Below are 18,662 nucleotides of genomic sequence, written 5' to 3' on the forward strand. Positions count from 1 at the left end.
CATACTTACGGAATAGGGATATAAATAACATGGTGTTGGAAACATTACCAAACATTCGATGTGGCGCTGCCAACTGTCGCCGAATATATGATCAGCTGTTCAGTGTTTTTTTTTATTGCCTCAAAAAGTAATGTAAATTGTAAATTGTAATGCGGAATTGCGGAATGCTCCTCTAGACCAGGCCCCCATGCGAGCAATATGAACGATGCGGCTTTCTCGGGCTACTACAGCGGCATTGGCAACCAGGTGAGCCCCATGCGCAGGCAGAGAGAGTTCATCTCGCCAGAAAACGATGCCGTGTGTCTTCCAGCTGCACCCGTCCCTCCACCAGCAGCAGCAGCACCAGCAGCAGGCGCAGCATCAGCACCAGCACCAGCATCCGCACCAGGAGCTGTCCCTGTCGACGCCCGTGCACGCCCTGGAGACGGACACCAATTTCACCAGCTTCTTTGACGACGACATCGTGACCTGCGGCTCCACATCCTCCTCCGCCATCTGGCTGCCCATCCAGCTGGGCAACGGCAATCCGAATGGAGCTATCAACGCAACGAACAAGGCAGCCGCGGAGGTTCCCTTTGTCCAGATCCACACCACGGACCTGCAGCAGCAGGCTCAGCCCGAGAAGAGCTACCGCAATGCCTTTCGCCGCAGGACGGCGGAGATCAAGTCCGAGGAGCTGATCAAGTCCGAACTGGCCGAGGCCGCGGCCAAGGAACGCCTGAATGCGACGCCCACGCCACCCACACGCAACTCCAGCTGCGCCAGCGTCGAGGGCAAGGCCATGGTTCAGGAGGTGCCGATTCTCTTCAGGTGCCCCAACTGCCCCTTCCTCAGCCTGTGCCAGGTGAAGTCCAGCCAGCACGTGAACAACTGCTTCGGCACCAGCGCCGAGCAGCAGAGACAGTGTCCCGGTGAGTACCGCCCAAATGGTATGCCCCTTGGCTCATCCTTGATCCAATCCGATCTGATTTTCAGGCTGCCCGAACATCTTCTATAGCAGCGATGCCCTCAATGTGCACCTCAGTCTGGACCACCAGCTGGATGACGATGAGTGTGTGACGCTGCTGGGCGGCACTGGTGCGGGTGCCCCCGAGGTGAGCGGCACCTCCACGAAGCAGACGCTGCCCAAGAGTCGCATCTTCATCAAGAGCGTGGACTGCTTGAGGGAGCCCCAGCAGGATTTCCTGCCCCTGCTGCAGCAGCAGGACAGCGAGGACTCGCCAGTGACATCCAGCAACATTCTCGATCTGCTCGATGATGTGGCAGAGACACCTGGACACCTGCCACCCAGTGAGCCGGTGGCGCCGCCCTGCCAGAAGCCCAGTCAGAAGATATCCATCAAGAGCGTGGACGTGCTGAGGGAGCCGGCGCTGTTGACCTTTGACTTTCAGCTGCCCAATGGCTGCCAAGAGATGCCTCTGCTGGCGGACAGCAATCTCGTGGATGCACATCCAGTGGTGGAGACGGAGAAGCCGCACCAGCCCAAGATCTACATCAGAAACGTGGATATCCTCAAGGAGCCGATGCTGCTGCCCTCGTCCCTGCCGCTGCCACTGCCCCTGCCCGGCATGGGCTACAGCGGAGGCGTGGCCACAACGACAGCAATGCAGAACGGAGCAGGGGGAGTCGGAGGAACTGCCGGCGATGTCTTCCAGGCGGATACGTTACTCACGCCAACGGGTCCGCTGCCAGGCTTCGAGCCCAGCCTGGCGCCACTGGCCAGCATGTGCTCTGAACCATTTCCCTTCGACTCCGTACTGAGTGTGGGCGGAGGTGGTGGTGGTGGTGGTGGTGGTGTTGCCTCCACGCTGGAAAACACTCGCTTCAGTGCCTTGGACCTGGACTTTGGTGTTGATTTTGAACATGGCATAGCTCCGCTGCTCACCGAAGCCACACCTCCGCCCATGCCTATGGCTCCGCCTCAGCCTCAGTGTCAGCCGGCAGGGCCAGCCGGACTCTCGGGTCTGGAGCAGCCCGTCGAGCTGCAGCACTACCTGCCGCCGACTCCGAGCACCACGAAGCAGAAGATCTTCATCAAGAACGTGGATATTCTGAAGGCGCCGCAGCGGGGAACCCTCCACCTGCGCACCGTCGACGAGCTCAACTTTATGACCCGCAACGAGGTGGAGCGCCTGATAGTTCCCAACCTCGAGCCCATGCCCAAAATGGAGCCCCTGATGGACCAACAGCAGCAGCACACGCACACGCACACGCACACGAACACGCACACACAGCCACAGTCGCAGCCTCAGCCGCTGGATTCACTGCAGCTGGAGCCGCAGAACTCTCAGACGCTAAGCGACTTCCAGGCACCTCTGAGCGGCAGCTGGCCGAGCGAGGACAGCTACGACCTGGCCGGGGATCTAGAGTGCTGGCCCTGGATCGAGGAGGCAGTGCAGGAGGTGATACCGAGTGAGGCTGCGGCTGGGGCTGGGGATGCGGCTGCCTCTGCCTCTGCATCCGAGCCACAAGTGGAGAGCCTTGGCCAGTCCTCTGACGATTTCCCCCAGTTGTATCCCTCAACGACGGAGCCAGTGCAGAGCGGAGAAGATGCAATGCCGCCGCTGGTGCCCGTTAGCGCCTCGGATAGCACAGCAGTCGCTGGCGCTGGCTCTGGCTCGAGCAGTCTGCCTCTTCCTCCGCTGGTTCCGCTGGCGGCGGAGGCGGGAGAGAAGCCGGGACGCATCTATGTGGCCAACAATCTGCTGCCTGCCGCCGTGGATCCGCTGCCGGGTGGCACATCGGTCCGCGGGCGTCCCTATGGAACCAAGTTGACGGCAGGAGGCGGTGGCGGAGGCAAGCGCAAAGCTGCGCCGAGCATCAGCCAGGTGGCCGAGGGGGGCAAGTGCCAGGTGGAGGGCTGCATGTTCCGCTTCAAGTCGCCGGCGACACTGGAGTACCATGGACGCTGCCACAATGACGTGGTGGGCTCGTCCCAGCCGATGGTCTGTCCGGAGTGCCGCTCCTCGGACTTCAGCAACTGGAACTGCCTGCACACGCACCTGTGGCGCACGCACCAGATCGACATGGAGCTCTACTGCTGCCAGCTGTGCAGCTTCAAGACGCCCATCTACTCGCGGCTGGTCAACACGCACGCCAAGATCCACTCCGAGGAGCGCAACTACAAGTGCGAGCAGTGCGGCAAGGGATTCAAGAACACAAAGCAGCTGAAGAACCACCGACGACTGCACCGCACCCAGGGATTGGGCATGGGCAAGGGTACGCTTCCCGATCAGGCCACAGCCGATTCTCCGCCCACTGCCATCCTGCATCGCTGCGGCGACTGCGGGGCGGCCTTCAAGCAGCGCAAGACCCTGCGCGAACATCTCTGCAAGGAGCGGAACGAGCAGCCGCAGTGCTCCCTCTGCCAGCGGGTCTTCAGCTCCAAGAGCAGCCTCAAGCTGCACCTGCGCAGCCATCAGGCGAACAAGCGCTTCCAGTGCGACACCTGCGAGTACGAGGCGAGCGACCACAACGCCTTCCGCAGACATCTGGCCACCCATCGGGATCGCAAGCGATACGCCTGTCCCCACTGCGACTTTCGGGCGATACAGAGCACTGCCTTTCGGGTTGGTTTCTTTCATTTAACGCCATTCTGTGTGACTCTAATGTACCCTCCACCTGTCTAGATACATCTGCAGAAGCGCCATCCCGAGCAGGAGCTCTCGTCCATTATCTACAAGTGCGATCAGTGCAGCTTCTCCAGCATCAATCAGGGCCTGCTGCTGGTTCATCAGGCCAAGCACGAGCACGAGGCGCCGCCACACAACCAACAGTCGCTTCCAGTAACACTACCTGAGGCAGTTCCTGTGGCAGTTCCAGCCACGCTTTCAACTCCATCATCGATCAAGGTGGAGACCAGCCTGCTGCTCGCTCATTCCAGTACAAATGTTGCCAAGATGCAGGCTGGCGTTACCCTAGGAGATGTCCTGCAATCCTCCTAATTCCCCATCCCCCACCCCCCCTTCCCCCTCCCTCTTTCATTTGTATGTCACACAAAGTGCCGTGTAGCTTATACAAAAAAGTTTGATACCAAATTATACCAATGTTAGTTATGGCTAAGAATCGATCAGAAATCCCCTCTGGAGGCTTCTCTTTCGACTTCGGACCACTTCGAGGATACTTCGTAGTTAGATATAGATGTAAGCTGAGTGTACATATCCTCCCCTTGGGGGTCTGTTATTGTATATGTATTTGCTGTATATATAAAGGTTAAATTGGGAAGTTCTTGGAAGTGTCAGCGGTGCAGCAAGAAATCCTCTGCTCAGCGACAGATACACAACAAAATAAATTTGATACAAAATAAAACAAAAATCGTTAGAAATGTCCAATCGTGAGAATGTGCCTTTGTAGGCACCCAGGAAGGAGGCCAGGGATGTGGCCCATCGACAGTACAGGCCAAGCAGAAGCTTACACAAAACGCCAACAAATGATTCCCAGCCAATAAATTGATATAAATTCCCGTCTGACTGCAGTGGAATTATGATTAATCGTTGGTCAGTCTGTGTGGGGTGTGGGATCTGCTTAAAAAGCCATCACCGAAATGTGACGTTTGATATGCGACCAATAAAAAAAGGACACGCCAGGCCTTTGGGTTGAGCGCAACAAATGCCACAAATGGGAATTTTATGCAACTTTATGCTTTTTTGTTTCTCCGGAAATTACAGGCATCGTAGAGCGCCTGCACGTGCATCACTTTTTGTGTGGTTTCCTCAGCTTCATTTTGCTCACACAACAGGGGAGAACCTTCTGTAATCATCATTGATATGTGATTCGATTTCAGTGTCCATCTTCAGGTCATAGACCACCTTCCAGTGGAACATCAGCTCCAGCGCGAAGATAAAGAAGCAAACATAGAGGAGCATCCGCAGTGTAAGCCAGCCTTCGGGTTGGATGTCCCACGTATTGTATAGGGCCATGAACATCAGCAGTAGGTTCTGCAGGAACATCAGACAGCATACCGCAGACCAAACAAGTGGCATGATGAACCACATCTTCAGGTGTCGCCGCACCAAGGGTTTCGCATTGAACTCCAGGGGCACTGCCGCCAGCAGGGAGAGTGCCGTGGATACCATCACCGTTTGCATGAGTTCAGGATAATCAAAGTTAATATTCTGCTTCAACGAAGAGACTCGCAGATTTATTGTGATCCGTGGACTGGCAATCACTGCCGCGAGTGTGACGGTGATGTAGAGAATGCGGTAAGCAAAGTTCATCAACTTTGCGAGATCCATTCTTGAATGTACTGTGAGACTGAGAGTTAAATGTTGATCTATTGAATATTATTCACTATTTCAATGTTGACACATTACTGAGAGAACTGAGAACTTTAGATAAGAGTGGGGCACATTCAAAACGAACTTCTTTCATATTCATATTCAATATTTTTTGTAAGCCTTTAATGGGGAGAAACTTTCTTTGTGTTTTATACAAAAATTTAATTACACTTTTTACGATTTATGTTGGTTTTTTGTTTAGCAATTCCGATAGATGGTTGTTTCTTCGTTAAATATACAATAGAGGTGGTGGTGGAGGGGGAGGAACAGAAGTGAGTGGAAGATTAGCAGAACTCTTAGAGGTATATCATGGAATCGAAATAGAAGGAATTCTAACGCGAGTCTGGGGTAGATCGTAATTCTAGAGGAGGAAGCATTTGATATGTTGTAAAAATGTTTAAATATAATATATGTTATAATAATATATCATGCGGTTTATCTTCTAGAAGTTTAATATATTATTTATGTACTGGTAAAATTACAATTGATTTAAATAATTAATAACAATATGGAGTGGAGTGGAGTGGAAGCAAAGTTTTCTTTTGGGTCGCTTTGCATTTGCATAGATTTCCGCACAATATAGGGTAGGTTGTGGTTCGATCTGCTCTGGCACTCTCTATGCAAGTCTTAGTTTTAGCTAATATTAGTATTACTTTAGTCGTTAAGTGTAGTTTTGCTTTAATCAATTGCATTCTTGCCGAGTATTTTCATGTTGCAGCTAATTTCATTGGGTCTCTCAGGAGAGAGCATTGTGTGTGTCTGTGTCTATAATTTACAATTCTTAAGAACTATATAACAACATTGAATGTTTTTAACGCTTTAATGTGTAGTGGGCTAAGTTCCTAGGTTCCTAATTAGCCATCTATCCCGGATTCCCCTTGCGAGCGCTGAAGAACATTCTCGCCACCTTGCCCAGTGCCCCCACAAAGTCCCAGCGATCGCCACCACCAGCGGCAGCAGCTCCAGGATGATGTGAATGATGCTGCTGTTCCTGGTAGACAGAGTGCGGTGACTGGTGCGCCTGCACTTGCATCTGCTGGCAGTGGGCCAAGCTGCCCTCGTCCATTACCTAGGAGGGCGTGGAGTACCAGCCGGTGGCGGGGCTGCCCTTGTGGTACAGATGGAAGCTGGAGTGCGGGGCAAAGTACTGCGGCTGCTCCAGGTTGCTGTAGGTGACGCCGCCCTCGGTGGTTGTGGTGCTCGTGCTGGTGGCATGGCCGTGCGGATGCACCGGATGCATCGTGGCAGTGTAGGCCTGCGGCTTCAGTGGCAGCGTGGCGGGGGCGCCGTCGCCGGTGGCAGCCACGTACTGTCCGCGCAGCGGGTCGGCGTACTCGTAGCCACCGCCATTGCTGGCCAGGATAGGGGCGGAGGAGGGCGGCACCTTGCCAGAGTTGTTGGAGTCGCGCGGGGAGACGGAGCTGGGCGGCGTCATGGCGTTGTGGTAGTCAATGGAGCTGTGGTAGCCGCCGTAGGTGGACACCAGATTGGTGAAGGCATCGGAGGAGCCCTTCTGGGGGTGCACTCCGGCCGCTGAGGCTGCCGAGTGGAGCTGCAGGTATTGGTTCTCGTAGGAGGACTCGCTGCCAGGCGGCGTGGGCAGCGGACCCGTCTGCTGCTCGCCATAGAACACCCCGGGACCCACACCCGTGGGCGTCTGGCGGGCCGTCGCCCGGATCACGCTCTCCCGATTGGCGTACAGCTGTCGCAGCAGTGCGGTGGCCGGCATGGGTGCGGGTGGCTGCTGGTAGGGCGTCCCTATCCACTGGATCGTGCTGCTCTTCTCGTTGGGATCGATCTGCTGCTGCTGCTGCTGCTGCTGCTGTTGCTGTTGTTGTTGCTGTTGTTGGGCCTGCTGGTGCGCCTGGTGCTGCTGCTTGATGAGGGAGTCCGCACTGAAGTCGGTGCTCGGCTGCGACACGGCCACGGACACAGACACGGGCGAGGGCAGGTGCTTGGACATGGCATGCTCCAGATCCTTGACTGCCGAATCTGCTGCTGGCTGCTCGTCCACAATGGAGGGCAGGCGACTCCTCGGCTGAGACTCCTCCATGGCCGGCAGCTTTGCCATTGGCTGCTCGACATTCACCTGCTCCTCCTCCGCCTGCTGTGCGTTGGCCTTGGTCTTCCTCTTGCGCTTCGTTGTGCTCCCACTGCTCGTCGTGCTGCCCACGGGCGTGGGGGCGGGCACTGGCGTGGCCACAGTCGCCGGCAGCACGCCCACACCCGTCTCAATCTCAACGCCCAGCGGCGTGGGACTGTCCTTGATCAGGGACAGGCTGCTCATGCTGCTGCCATGCGCGGCTGCGGCATTGCGTCCCCTTCCGCGATGCGAGTGTCCCTCCGGATCCGACTTCCCGTCCGTCAGCTTCATTTCCCCGGCACTCAAATGTCCATTGCCATCGCCCGCGGCATCTCCACCTGGTGAGCCGCTGCTCTTGTCGTTGCCCAAACCCTCCTCGTGCTTAATGCTGTCCATGCTCGGCTCCAGCTGGCAGCAGTCCAGAATGAGGTTCTCATTCTCCCGATTACTGCAGAGAGAGTGTGGGTTTTAGTGTGTGTGTTTTGGGTGGGTTCTGGTGGTTCCACTCACCTGATCACATAGTTGACGCAAATAATGTTCTGCTCATCGGCATTCTTGGTGCTGCAGACGACGGTGGCGCAGGTCTGTAGCCAGGTGTAGCCTCCACTTTTGTTCATCAGTCGATAGTAGCCAGTCAGCACTTGACCCTTTTCGATCACTAATAAGGGATGGAGGAATTGGTAACTGATTCCCATTATTTTCCCATCTTTTACTTACAATCTGAATGGCTCTTTCGCAGTCGATTGGCATCCTCCGCGTGGCACAGGGAGTACAGGCTCTTGTTCACCAGATCCTCCGGCGTATAGTCCAGCAGATCAGAGACCCTGACAAAGCAAAGGCAAAAGACAGCAGTTAGAGTAAAGGATCCAAAGATAACTCTTCTGTAGCCTTACCTTGGCTCACAGTGCGCTACTTTGAGGTCAAAGTTGACGCGTGTCACGAACATGTCGCACTCCAGACGAATCTCGTGCACGGAGGGCGGTGGCAGGGCAATGGCCAGCGCCACCATGCCCAGCAGCGGCGGCTGCGACTTCCGGCTGTGCGAGAAGGTGTACTGAGGCCGCAGCTTGCAGAGCAGCAGAACGACCTGCAAAAGGTACAAAGGAGCAGGCGGGGGTTTGGGTTAGACGATGGATCGCTGACGTTTGCTAAGGGATTATTGGAGCGAGGCTTTTCGTGATGGTAGGAGTTGAGGATAGCTTTAAGCAGCATTGCCACGCTTGAATACAATTTTATTCACATTTTCTTTGAATTTCTTTTAGTTTTTGGAACATTTTTGGGATATTTTATTGGCAAGGAAATTGGCTGGACCCTAGATAAAGTGATGAAAAGGAAGTGCGGAATATTGATGAATGGAATGCGTGTGCTGCTTGAAGCATGGTTGATTGGTGCTTGCTTGATTGATGGATGATTGAAGGCTGCTTCCGCACAATAGTTATTCGATACTGATCAATCTAAAATCAGTCAGTGGTTCGTTTGCTCTTTGTTGCAAAACAAAAAACACAAAAAATACACATAAATGGCCGAAATGGAGTAAAAGCTTAAACAAAATAGTTTTCTTTTGATTGTTGCCTTTTGTTTTTTGTTCATTTTTTAAGTTTAAATTTAAATTTGGTTTGTTGTTTTTGTTGTTGTTGTTGTACTGATTTCAATTGATACGTACCGAATAGTTTGAGCCCGGATTCTTAACGTTTTTAGCGTTATTGTTAGCGTTATTATTAGCGTTAGCGTTAGCGTTAGCGTTGTTGCAATTGCTGGTTGCATCGCTGGCCTGTAGATAAGCAGTGGATGGGATGGTAATACGTATAACAGGTATAATGCACAAACGAAATACTACACACGGAAACTACACACACTCAAAACGAAGCTTTCACTAAGGATTAGCTCCCATAAACCCCAAGGAAATGTCAGTAAAAAAAACAAAATATAAACTAAAATAAATACAAAATCTACAGCTACACGGGGCTAAAGTTAAGTGAACAAAATGATAAATGAAAACAAAACGAAAATCAAATAGGGTGGAGGTAGGAAGTGTTAGGATTGAGAGTAAGGATTAGGGAAACTCACCCGATAGCCAGAGGACTTGAAGTGGCAGCCACGCTTCGTCAGTGTGGACTTCATGCGAACACAGAAACTCCGATCGTAGCCCTTGTAGCCGCTCGTAGAGGCCTGCGTCATGGAGGCAGCCACTAAAAGGAGATCAGAAATGAGAGAAAATATTATAATACATGTTCCAGCTTTCAGCAAATAGATCTCTCCCCCAGGAATTGATGCACCCACCCATCATCCCACTTTATTGAGGGATTGGATCCATGACTCGGACTAGACTCACCATCGGGATTGTTCGTACCGTGTGTGCCACTGCCATCGTCGGAGGCGCCCGATGTGGGGGAGGCCAGGCCGGCGGCACCACTGCCGCCACCTCCACTGCCCGAGGAGCCACCTCCACCGCCGCCGCCACCACCACTGGTGAGGCTGAGGCCCAGCTGATCGGCGATCTCCGAGTGGTCCGCCTGGTGGATATAGTCGAATATGCTGCTGCCCGTCATCTCCACCTGCGAGAGGCCCAGGTAGATGGAAACCGTCTCCGAAATGTACAGGAAGCGCCCGTCCGCTGCCACCGCCAGAGCGAAGCCATCGAGGGACTGTAAAGGGAGGGGAATGGGTGAGCGTAATGATATGCACAAAATGGCTGCGGGTAGGCGCTCGCTCTTTCGCACTCTCTCTCTCTCTCTCCCGCTGGCACTGCTGCCATCCCGCTTTGGCGCACGCACTTACCTGCAGTATGTGGGTGCCCTGATGTTGCTCGAACAAATCCACAGCGGGACCGCGTCGAATGGCGGCACCTGCAATGGCAAAGAAAAGAGGGGAATGAGTAACAAGTAAGAGAAAATATAAAGAGGGAAAGGTGCTGCTCTTGACATATCACTCTCCTCCACCCTACACTCAGCAGAAGTCACATGTGTGAGCCACGCAACTACCCCTCATTCCATTGACTCATAAATGATGCATTCCTCCTGTAACACACCAAAACACAACATTTCAGAGAACTCCACTCCACTCCCACAGACACACTTCTGGACTGCCCTTCTGCATCCACAGAAATCCATAAACAAAGACAACAGCAAACACTCTTGGACCAAGGACCAATGACCATTCCATGCCCCATCATAAATATCCTAAAGAGTACTCCTCGTATGATTGCGGCTTCCCTCAATGTTTTCTCAGCTGATGCCCGATGTGCGATGCCCAGTTCCGGAGCATATTTATTTAATTCAATTATAGAATTTTACGATTATGGCTTGGGGGAGGGGAGCGAGCTGCTGGCTGCTTGACCAAGTAATAATTCGCACAAGTGCAAATCGCTTCGCATGAAGCGCACCACCCACTCCCAGTCCCTTGGCTGTCTGTGTGGCACACCCCGCACCGCACCGTAGTAAATCCCCAGCGATTTCCAATGCCTCAAAGCGATAAGTTGGCAAACAGTTTCCGCTTCCGCTTGCGCCTTTTGGCTTTCGCTTTGGCTTTGGCTTTGGCTTTGGCCATATGTGGCGCTCCCGGGGCTTTGGGTTTTTTTTTGGGCCATAATGACCTTCAGTTTGTGGCCCTACCAAATATTTTCACTGCCTTTTTTTTGTGTGGATTGTTTGGGTCAAATTGAAGTGCTTTTTATTGCCCCGCAGCTTGTTGCGCCTCACTCCACCGAATACTACGGGAAGGTTTTTTGTGCCTGGGTTTAGTTTCGCATAATAATCCAATTGAATGTCAGGAGAAGGCGTTGCCACTCCCAACCCTCTGCTCTTTGTGCCCATACATAACGCCCCATTGATTTTGGATTATTTTTTAGTGCCTTGACTACCTTTCTGGCTTCTTGATGGCCCCTGTGTCTCGCATTTGGCTCTGCCACTTTGCCAGCTCCCACTCTCTAAAATGCTGAACAGTCATAGTCCCAGGCCAGCCAGAGACCCATCCAACAGTCGTGGAACTGTCGTCGTGGAATGCCTTTTGACGTGACAATGCATTGTCGTCGTTGGAGCATGACGTCGAACGCTCCCAGTGCGAAGTGCCATGCCATGCCAAGCCATGGAATCGGTTGACAATAACTCTGTTGCCGTGTTGGGAAATTCACGCCATGAATTGGCTTTCAATGCTAGGCTTTAAGCTGGAGGTTGAAGTGTCGACAAACTCGATGGCTATGGCTATGGCTCTGTGCACTGATAAGTGACTCAGAGGGCATTGAAATATAGAAAGATTGTATGGGGGAAACTCAAGAAAACTACACATAAATAATACATGTCAATTTCAATTCAAATGGAACTTTGGGCAACCACTTTACAGGTATTAAACTCCACTTTTATATCGAAAATTCTCGAAACTACGAAGCATAACTCTTGAAACCTATGCCAAAAACATATATCAAGAACAGTAAACCCCATTCCATTGACATTTCCATAGCTAAATCGTTAAAGCCAAATCAATCACGTTAATGGGGCCTTCTGAAATTCCACAAACCGTCACAATGACACACTCGCCCACCACTGCCCCTCCACCCTCTCCCCCCCAGAGCTCCTCTTTCTGACCAAAATGGCCGCGCATGCGCAGCAAATAAAAATAAATTGCGGCTTAATAACGATTTTTTATGCAAATTCCGGGCAAAAGCCCAAAACAAAACATGAAAAAAAATGACAATAAACATTTTTTGTTTGCTTGCAAAACCAAAAATATTTAAGGTGCGCAAGCATAATTTTTGTCATAGAAAAAATACAAATTTCAAATAAAATAAATGAAAAAATTAACTGAAATTTTGATTTCACTTAAGGCAGAGCGCCCCCGCACCGCACTCTGTTCCCTATGGCAGCCACGAAATGTAGGCAAATGTGTTTCCTGCTTTCGGTTTTTATTGCCCCCGCATTTGCCCCTTCGGTTCAGCTCTTTCCCACTCTAAGCTGCGATCAAATATGGCTGCCAATATGGCGACCCTCGGCGGAGTACAGTTGCCGTCAAATGCAAATGAGCAAAGTGAAAAATTTCACTGACATTTAAAGAAGAGTCCACTAAATGTGGGGAAGATCTCTCTTTTTCGTTGATTTACTTACTTTTGAGCTTACTGCTGCTGGAGGCCTCTCGTGTCCATGGTGGGTCGCCGTGTCCGGAAAAGTCCCTCAGCTTCAGATAGCTGATGGTCAGTCTTATGATGGAGGCCTTGTCCAGTTGGCTGGTGATGGCCGCTGGCAGTGGCAGCATTTTGGCCAGCTCATAGAACTCGTAGTTCTCCTTGCCCCGTCTCGAACGTGCCGCATCCCGTGACTTTTCTTTGCGCAGCTCCAGGATGCTGTTCGAAAAGAAAAAAACAAGACAATTGTCAGCTATAAGATACAATATTTACTCAAAAGAATATGACAGATAAATAAGTAGACACTGACATATGGCTAGACGGCTAGAGGCTAGAGCCGAGGATCGGTTCGAAGATCCAAAGAGCTCTTTGGACACCTGTCAGCGCAGAGTTTTGGCCATTTGTTTGGCCAACCCACTCCATTGTGATGGAATGGTGTCAGAGAGTCTCTTGCCAGAGACTAATTGCCACACATTTGTCAGTCTTTCAGCGCCCTTTCACACAGTGAAAGAGAGAGGGAGAGGTATATGGATTCCCTTAGGTTTTAGGACTGCAATTGTTCTCCACAGACAGTTTGTCTCTGGTATAAATTGCCGCTCATTTATCCAAAAGATTTTCCCTTTTGCAGCATGTGAGAGTTTTTCCAACTGATATTTTCATTATGGTCTGCTGGAAACTCTCTGAAATCTACCGCCCTGATCCGCATCTTTGTCTCTGTCCCATCTTCTTCCCCCTAAATGCATACATGGAAACTTTTCATTCACTAAACTTGCAACAGTCGTACAGTGTTCCTCCTCCTTCACCTCCTCCTCCTCCTCCTCTGAATGTGCTACAAAGACGCTGCTACAAAGCCGCTTCTGCTTGGGTTATGGATCTCGGGTATATGGATATGGATCTCTGCAACCTTCTGGCGGCTTTCGCTATCTGAGAGCGGCCATCTCGCAGAGAGGCATCTTCGTCAGAAAACTTCAGACTTTCAGGCTTCAAGCCTTCATAATTTACGTTTGTTGACAACTTCTTTGTTGTATGTTGCCTCGCTGCAGTGAAATCCGTGCTGCGTTATAGATTAAAGTCCAGGGTATTACGGGTTGGTAGGAGGTAATGCAGATGGGAAGGGAAATATAGTGTGTTTGGAGCGGAGTTTTGGATATTGAGGTGACTATTTGAGGGCCAACAAAGCTTTTTTTATAACTTTTAGCCATATCGAAATATTGCTGAATATTTTACGATTTTTGGAGGAGTTTTCTTTGCATTGCTTAAGAGCATTATAGAGGATTATAAATACACTTTGATTAGGCTCTTTGTCACTAACGCTTCTCCAAAATAAACAATAACCAAACACACCAACATTCGCTGGCTTCTATAATTTCTCTACCCAAACACCTTCTTTCTACCTTCATCAACTCCACAACAGCGAACATTTGGCAGGGCATTCCTCAATTCGTTGCAAAACATAAACGACAGCTGTCTTATGTTTTTGTACATTTTTTGTGGTCTTTTAAATTTATTTTAATGCGCTCATCAACCGGGCTTGAAGCTGCGTTTTGTGTAGCTTTATTTGAGCCGCGTCGGCTTCTGGCTCTGGGGCTTCATCTTCGGATTTGGGGCTTCAACTTTGGCCGAGAGTCTCCGTCTTGTCTGAGATTTGTATCTCAACAGCGGCCCGTCGCCGTCTCCGTCGTTGTGGGGCCATAAAAATATTTTTGATAATTAAAAAGAAACGCCGTCGTCTGCGCGGGGTTTTTTGCCACGGGCCAAGCCAGTTTTCCCTTTGCCTGCTGTCTGTCTGATGCCTGCCACTTGCTTTTTGTTTAAACAGCAACAATTTTAATTAGTTGTGTAGAAATTACACTAAAAGAGATGCCATGCCACACAGTACCCTCGTACCTGAGAGGTACACATGTATTTTTGAGACGTAAATGATTTCCAAATAAAACTGATGTGGTTCAAAAACCTTCGTGTGAAGCAGAGGGTTTGTATCCCTCTTTTTCGCAAATTAAAAGAAAGAAAATGCATTAATCTTCACATCATCAATATCGAAATGCCATTCAAATGAGGCACAGAAATGTTGCAAGAAGGGGGGCAGGGGAGCGAGGTATTCCCTTGACAAATGATGCCACGGCCTCGTTTTAATTTCGCACAAAATTCGCCACTCTCTAACGTTGCGTACAAATTGCCTGTCATTAGCGTAAATTGCTACAAATTCGAACAGCTGATCGGCGTTATTGTCCACAAAAGCTTTCCATTGCTTTCAGCTTAAGGTTCTCTCTGAAAGGACGTGTTTGCCCACTGTCTACGGGTATGAGAAAGTTTCGTATTAGGGTCCCTTTCTTGCTTGGGTAATGTAATTCTTTTCCACTTGACTGCTTTAGGTGTGCAAATATTTTTATAGAGACTCAGATTCGATTCGATTAGCGGCTTAAGAGCGGGAATTAAGAGCTATTTGGCTCCTAAGCGGCTTACTGCGGTCACAGAAGGGCGAAAGAAAGTCACCCAAGTCCTTCGTCTTTCCCTTTGTTTATGCTTCGGTTCACACAACAGAAATTACAGACGACACATAAAGGCATGTGAGAGGGTGAGGTCCTTTGTCAAGGTTTATGGCCTGAAGGAGCACAGAGAGTACCGTTACCGCTTTATCAGTTCTATTTTGTTATTGTGTGTCTTGAGATACGGCTAAGACTCAGCGGGATAGTAGAAATTTCCTTTTGCTATCGAAATTCGTGGAAAACAAATGGGAGAATCGTATTGAGAATCGTCTCCAATTGGAAGTGCGAGGATGAGGTATTTGGTACCGTTTCTTTGCTGATTTAGAGAGTATTTCTTTAGGATTAATTTTAGGATAATATTATTATCGGATGGCTCAAAATAATAATAGTCAAAATTGCATACAAAACATTTCCTTCATCTGATGATAAGAAATTCGTTTCAGAAAATCTGTGAAATGGAAAGAATTTTCGATGATTTGGTTTCCCATCAATCAAAGAGAGTTCCCTCCCAAATTTCTACAAAATTTCCTTTACAGAACCTTCTCCGTAGTCTCTCCCCGGACCACCATAAATCCTTCGTACTAACCCCGGTTCGATGGGCTGCTGTTGGGCGTGCATTCCGGGTCCACCCGGCTGATGCTGATTGGGCATTTTGTTGTATGGAGCCATGCCACAGAGATCCTGTGCGGGCACCATCCAACTGTGTGTGAAAGGCACCGAGGGCATGCCCAAGGATCCCATGGTGGCGGCCATGTGGGAGCCGGGATGTCCGGGAGTGGGCTGCCGCTGGTAGCCGGCATAATCCATGGCCACGGCTGCCTGATATGGCAACATAATGATCGTATGGGAGTGTGGGATCTGCAGAGGTAGTTCTTCTTATTCTTAGAGATGCTCTATCGATGGATCGATGGATGTTCTGGCACTGAGGTTAACACATTTTTCACTATCTATTTATTGCACTTGGTTGCGGGTTGGGTTGGGTTTTGGGTGGCACTTTTGGAGGTCAACAGCGGTGGCGCCTCGTCATCGACGTGTGCCGCATCCTTTTGTTGTCCTACACACGCGCGTACGTGTCTTCAATTATCCTTTACGAGAGCGTGCGGGTACGGGGACTCACGCACGAAACACGGAGGAGTCGAGTCTTCGATTGGCATTCAAATGAGGAGCGCGGCAATCGACGCGTCCGGCTAATTTATCGCCCGGAATCAGCACTTGGCACGTCGCTGGTCCGTCTCCGGCCGATGTGGAATATTGGCAACGGAATCAGGCGCAACCCAGAACTTGGACACGCACCGAAAGGGAGAGAGCGAGCGAGAGAGTGGGGGCGTACGTGAAACTGCAATTGAATGACGACGCACGGAATTACGGCTACGGCTATGGCTACGGTTACGGCTACGGTTTCAGTTACAGTTACAATGCGTCCGTTTCTGTTGCTGGCGGATAGAAGAATAATCCAGAGTCACGTTTCGCATCCGAAGAGAGAAAAAAACAACAGTACATCCCAGCAGCAGCAGACAGCCGTCAGCGTCGCTGCCCACGAAGCCCTGTCGGCTCCACAATTCACCGGCAGAGTGACAGAGAGAGAGCGCTTACAATATTTTGGGGGTGACATCTTTGACTCGACACGAAGCCGAGGCCCTGCCACACGAAGTGCTGTCTGTGTGCGTGTGTGTGGGTGAGCACCTGACACTGCGTTCGGTCATGTACAGTGTGCGCGGCGGCACCAGTAGCATTTTAAGCAGCCTCACGCTCCACATCGCGCGCTCTCTCTCTCCCACTCGAGCTCTCGCACTCTGTCACACAGGCGGCACAGCATAAACCATGACTGTTTGTGTGTGTGCGTGCAAATGGGCGGGACGTGACGTGCCGTCGAATCGGAATCGACATTGTGCGCATACGAAATGAGGCCGTCGAAGCGAGACAGAGCATCCCTGTGCTCTAACCACGCTGCATGTGCTGTGCGTGACAGAGCGAGATAGCTGGCTGGCACGTACATGCCGCATTGTAAACTGGTTGGCAGCATCTCGCTCTCGCATACAGTGGCCAAAGGCAGGCCCCATCATTGCGTCTCGCTTGCGTTTATATACTTATGTTATCTGCTTGGAAGGGGGGCTGAGCATAGAAGCGGGGAGGGGAGGCTCTGTTTTGGTGTGGAGTGGAGCTGCCTTTGAAGCTTTTGTTTTGGGGCTGGCGTCACGCGCAGCAATTAGTTTACTTCTTTACACATTTGGGAATTTCGCTCTTTCTCGCTCTGGCTCTGGCTCTCACTCGGACTCGCTGCTCTCTTCTGGTGCGTGGGTGTTGCTGTTTGCCTCGCTCTCTCCTGCTTCTACTTCTTTTTCTCCTGGTTTTTATGTGTGTTTGTGTATGTGACTGAAATGCCAATGACAACGCTGCAAAGCAGCCTATGGCCCCCACCACCGCTCCTCTCGCATCCTGCACTGAACTCCTGGACAGGTAGAAGCTCTGTCTTCTAGGATTTCCTGGGAGCACGAGGAGGAGGAGGAGGATGTGCAGGATGGGGGCGTTTTGTTATTCCAATCTCGCACAGACTGAAGCTGTCTCTTTTATGTGGAGAGCACCTCCTCTACCCCCGCCGCAGAATTAACGAAAGGACCACACAGTTGAAGGAAATGGGAGAAGGAGAGTCAACACCCATTTAATTTCCAGCCAAGGAGCTGCCCATAATCATAAGATTGCCTGCAAAACACTAAAAGTGATAAGTTCGTAGAGAATGGGATCTGGGAACAAACAATGATTGAATTATTGAAGTAGGAATGTGTTATTATATGGTAAGTTCTGCAACAGGACTTCTTTAAAAATCCATCGAATCAAGACATACTTAGGTATAACTGCCATAGCTTCCAATCAACAGCATTACCTCTATCGCTTTTATCCTTAATCGATAATAATTCCACCATTGCTAATAGCTGCCTTCTTTTATTCATGATTTTCCCAAAATCCATTTCCTTTTTGGTTTCAACTGGAGCAAAGTGTATTTCTTGGCCAAAACGTCTTGCTGCCGGTTATCACCCCCCCATACCAACCCACTCAATCCATTACGTAACGTAACTGGAACATGTGTAGAAACCAAAACGTGATCGATTTCTTGAGCCTGAATGGGAGAGAGACACACAGACAGAGAGAGAGAGAGACAAGATGGTATAGCGAACTCTCCCACAATTACGGCGGCGGCAATTGTGAATTTTAAAAAGGAAACGTGCCAAGTGCCTCCGACCAGACCAGACCCCTTCAGAGGGGGAGGGATTCTGCCCAAAGGCAGAAGAAGAGCAGAGCTGAAGCCGGGTGGAAGGTGGACAATGAATGAGGAACTGAACTGAAATTCATGCCCCTCGCCATAAAAATCGAACGTGGGGCTGTGGGGCAAGCGACGTGGGATGCGTTCGCGCTTCCGGTGGTTCCAGAGACAGCAGCAGTAGCACCGAGAGCTGTGTCCACGTCCGCGTCCAGACATCGAGCAGACAAGACCATCATCATCATCGTCATTGGACACCAAACCATCGCTTGGGGTGGGGAAGGGTCGGACGGCTCCTGCTGTAGGTCGGAAATTGGCAGCGCGTGTGTGGACTCCATGTGGACTCTGATTCTGTGGACTTTGTGGCCCGAGGACAATGGGATGTGGACACGGACATGGACGTGCAGCGATGCGTGTGGGCTGATTCAGAAGGTTGGTTGGGGGGGGG

The 18,662-nt window shown here is 50.8% G+C and overlaps 2 protein-coding genes across 2 annotated transcripts in view; one reads left to right on the top strand and one right to left on the bottom strand.

Moving 5' to 3' along the window:
* The first annotated feature begins 86 nt into the window (after window positions 1-86).
* On the top strand, window positions 87-4,065 carry LOC117586828. Its single transcript, XM_034277110.1, has 4 exons — window positions 87-246; window positions 311-911; window positions 976-3,569; window positions 3,630-4,065. Exons 1-4 carry the CDS (start codon window positions 199-201, stop codon window positions 3,942-3,944), a joined length of 3,558 nt encoding a protein of 1,185 aa, XP_034133001.1. The 5' UTR covers window positions 87-198; the 3' UTR covers window positions 3,945-4,065.
* Window positions 4,066-5,371: 1,306 nt separating this feature from the next.
* The window catches only part of LOC117586830 (protein trachealess), a 28,609-nt gene continuing 15,318 nt past the window's right edge, over window positions 5,372-18,662 (bottom strand). The window contains exons 4-12 of the mRNA XM_034277111.1: window positions 12,456-12,691; window positions 10,138-10,205; window positions 9,692-10,004; window positions 9,427-9,548; window positions 9,023-9,130; window positions 8,253-8,446; window positions 8,077-8,183; window positions 7,870-8,017; window positions 5,372-7,807 (exon numbers count right to left, since the gene is read on the bottom strand). Of these exons, the coding sequence (XP_034133002.1) occupies window positions 6,346-7,807; window positions 7,870-8,017; window positions 8,077-8,183; window positions 8,253-8,446; window positions 9,023-9,130; window positions 9,427-9,548; window positions 9,692-10,004; window positions 10,138-10,205; window positions 12,456-12,691 (2,758 nt within the window). The 3' untranslated portion in view covers window positions 5,372-6,345. The remainder of the gene's footprint in view (window positions 7,808-7,869; window positions 8,018-8,076; window positions 8,184-8,252; window positions 8,447-9,022; window positions 9,131-9,426; window positions 9,549-9,691; window positions 10,005-10,137; window positions 10,206-12,455; window positions 12,692-18,662) is intronic.

The sequence above is a fragment of the Drosophila guanche genome, unplaced genomic scaffold (genome assembly GCF_900245975.1).
Source record: "Drosophila guanche unplaced genomic scaffold, DGUA_6, whole genome shotgun sequence".
In the NCBI taxonomy this organism is placed as follows: Eukaryota; Metazoa; Arthropoda; class Insecta; order Diptera; family Drosophilidae; genus Drosophila; species Drosophila guanche.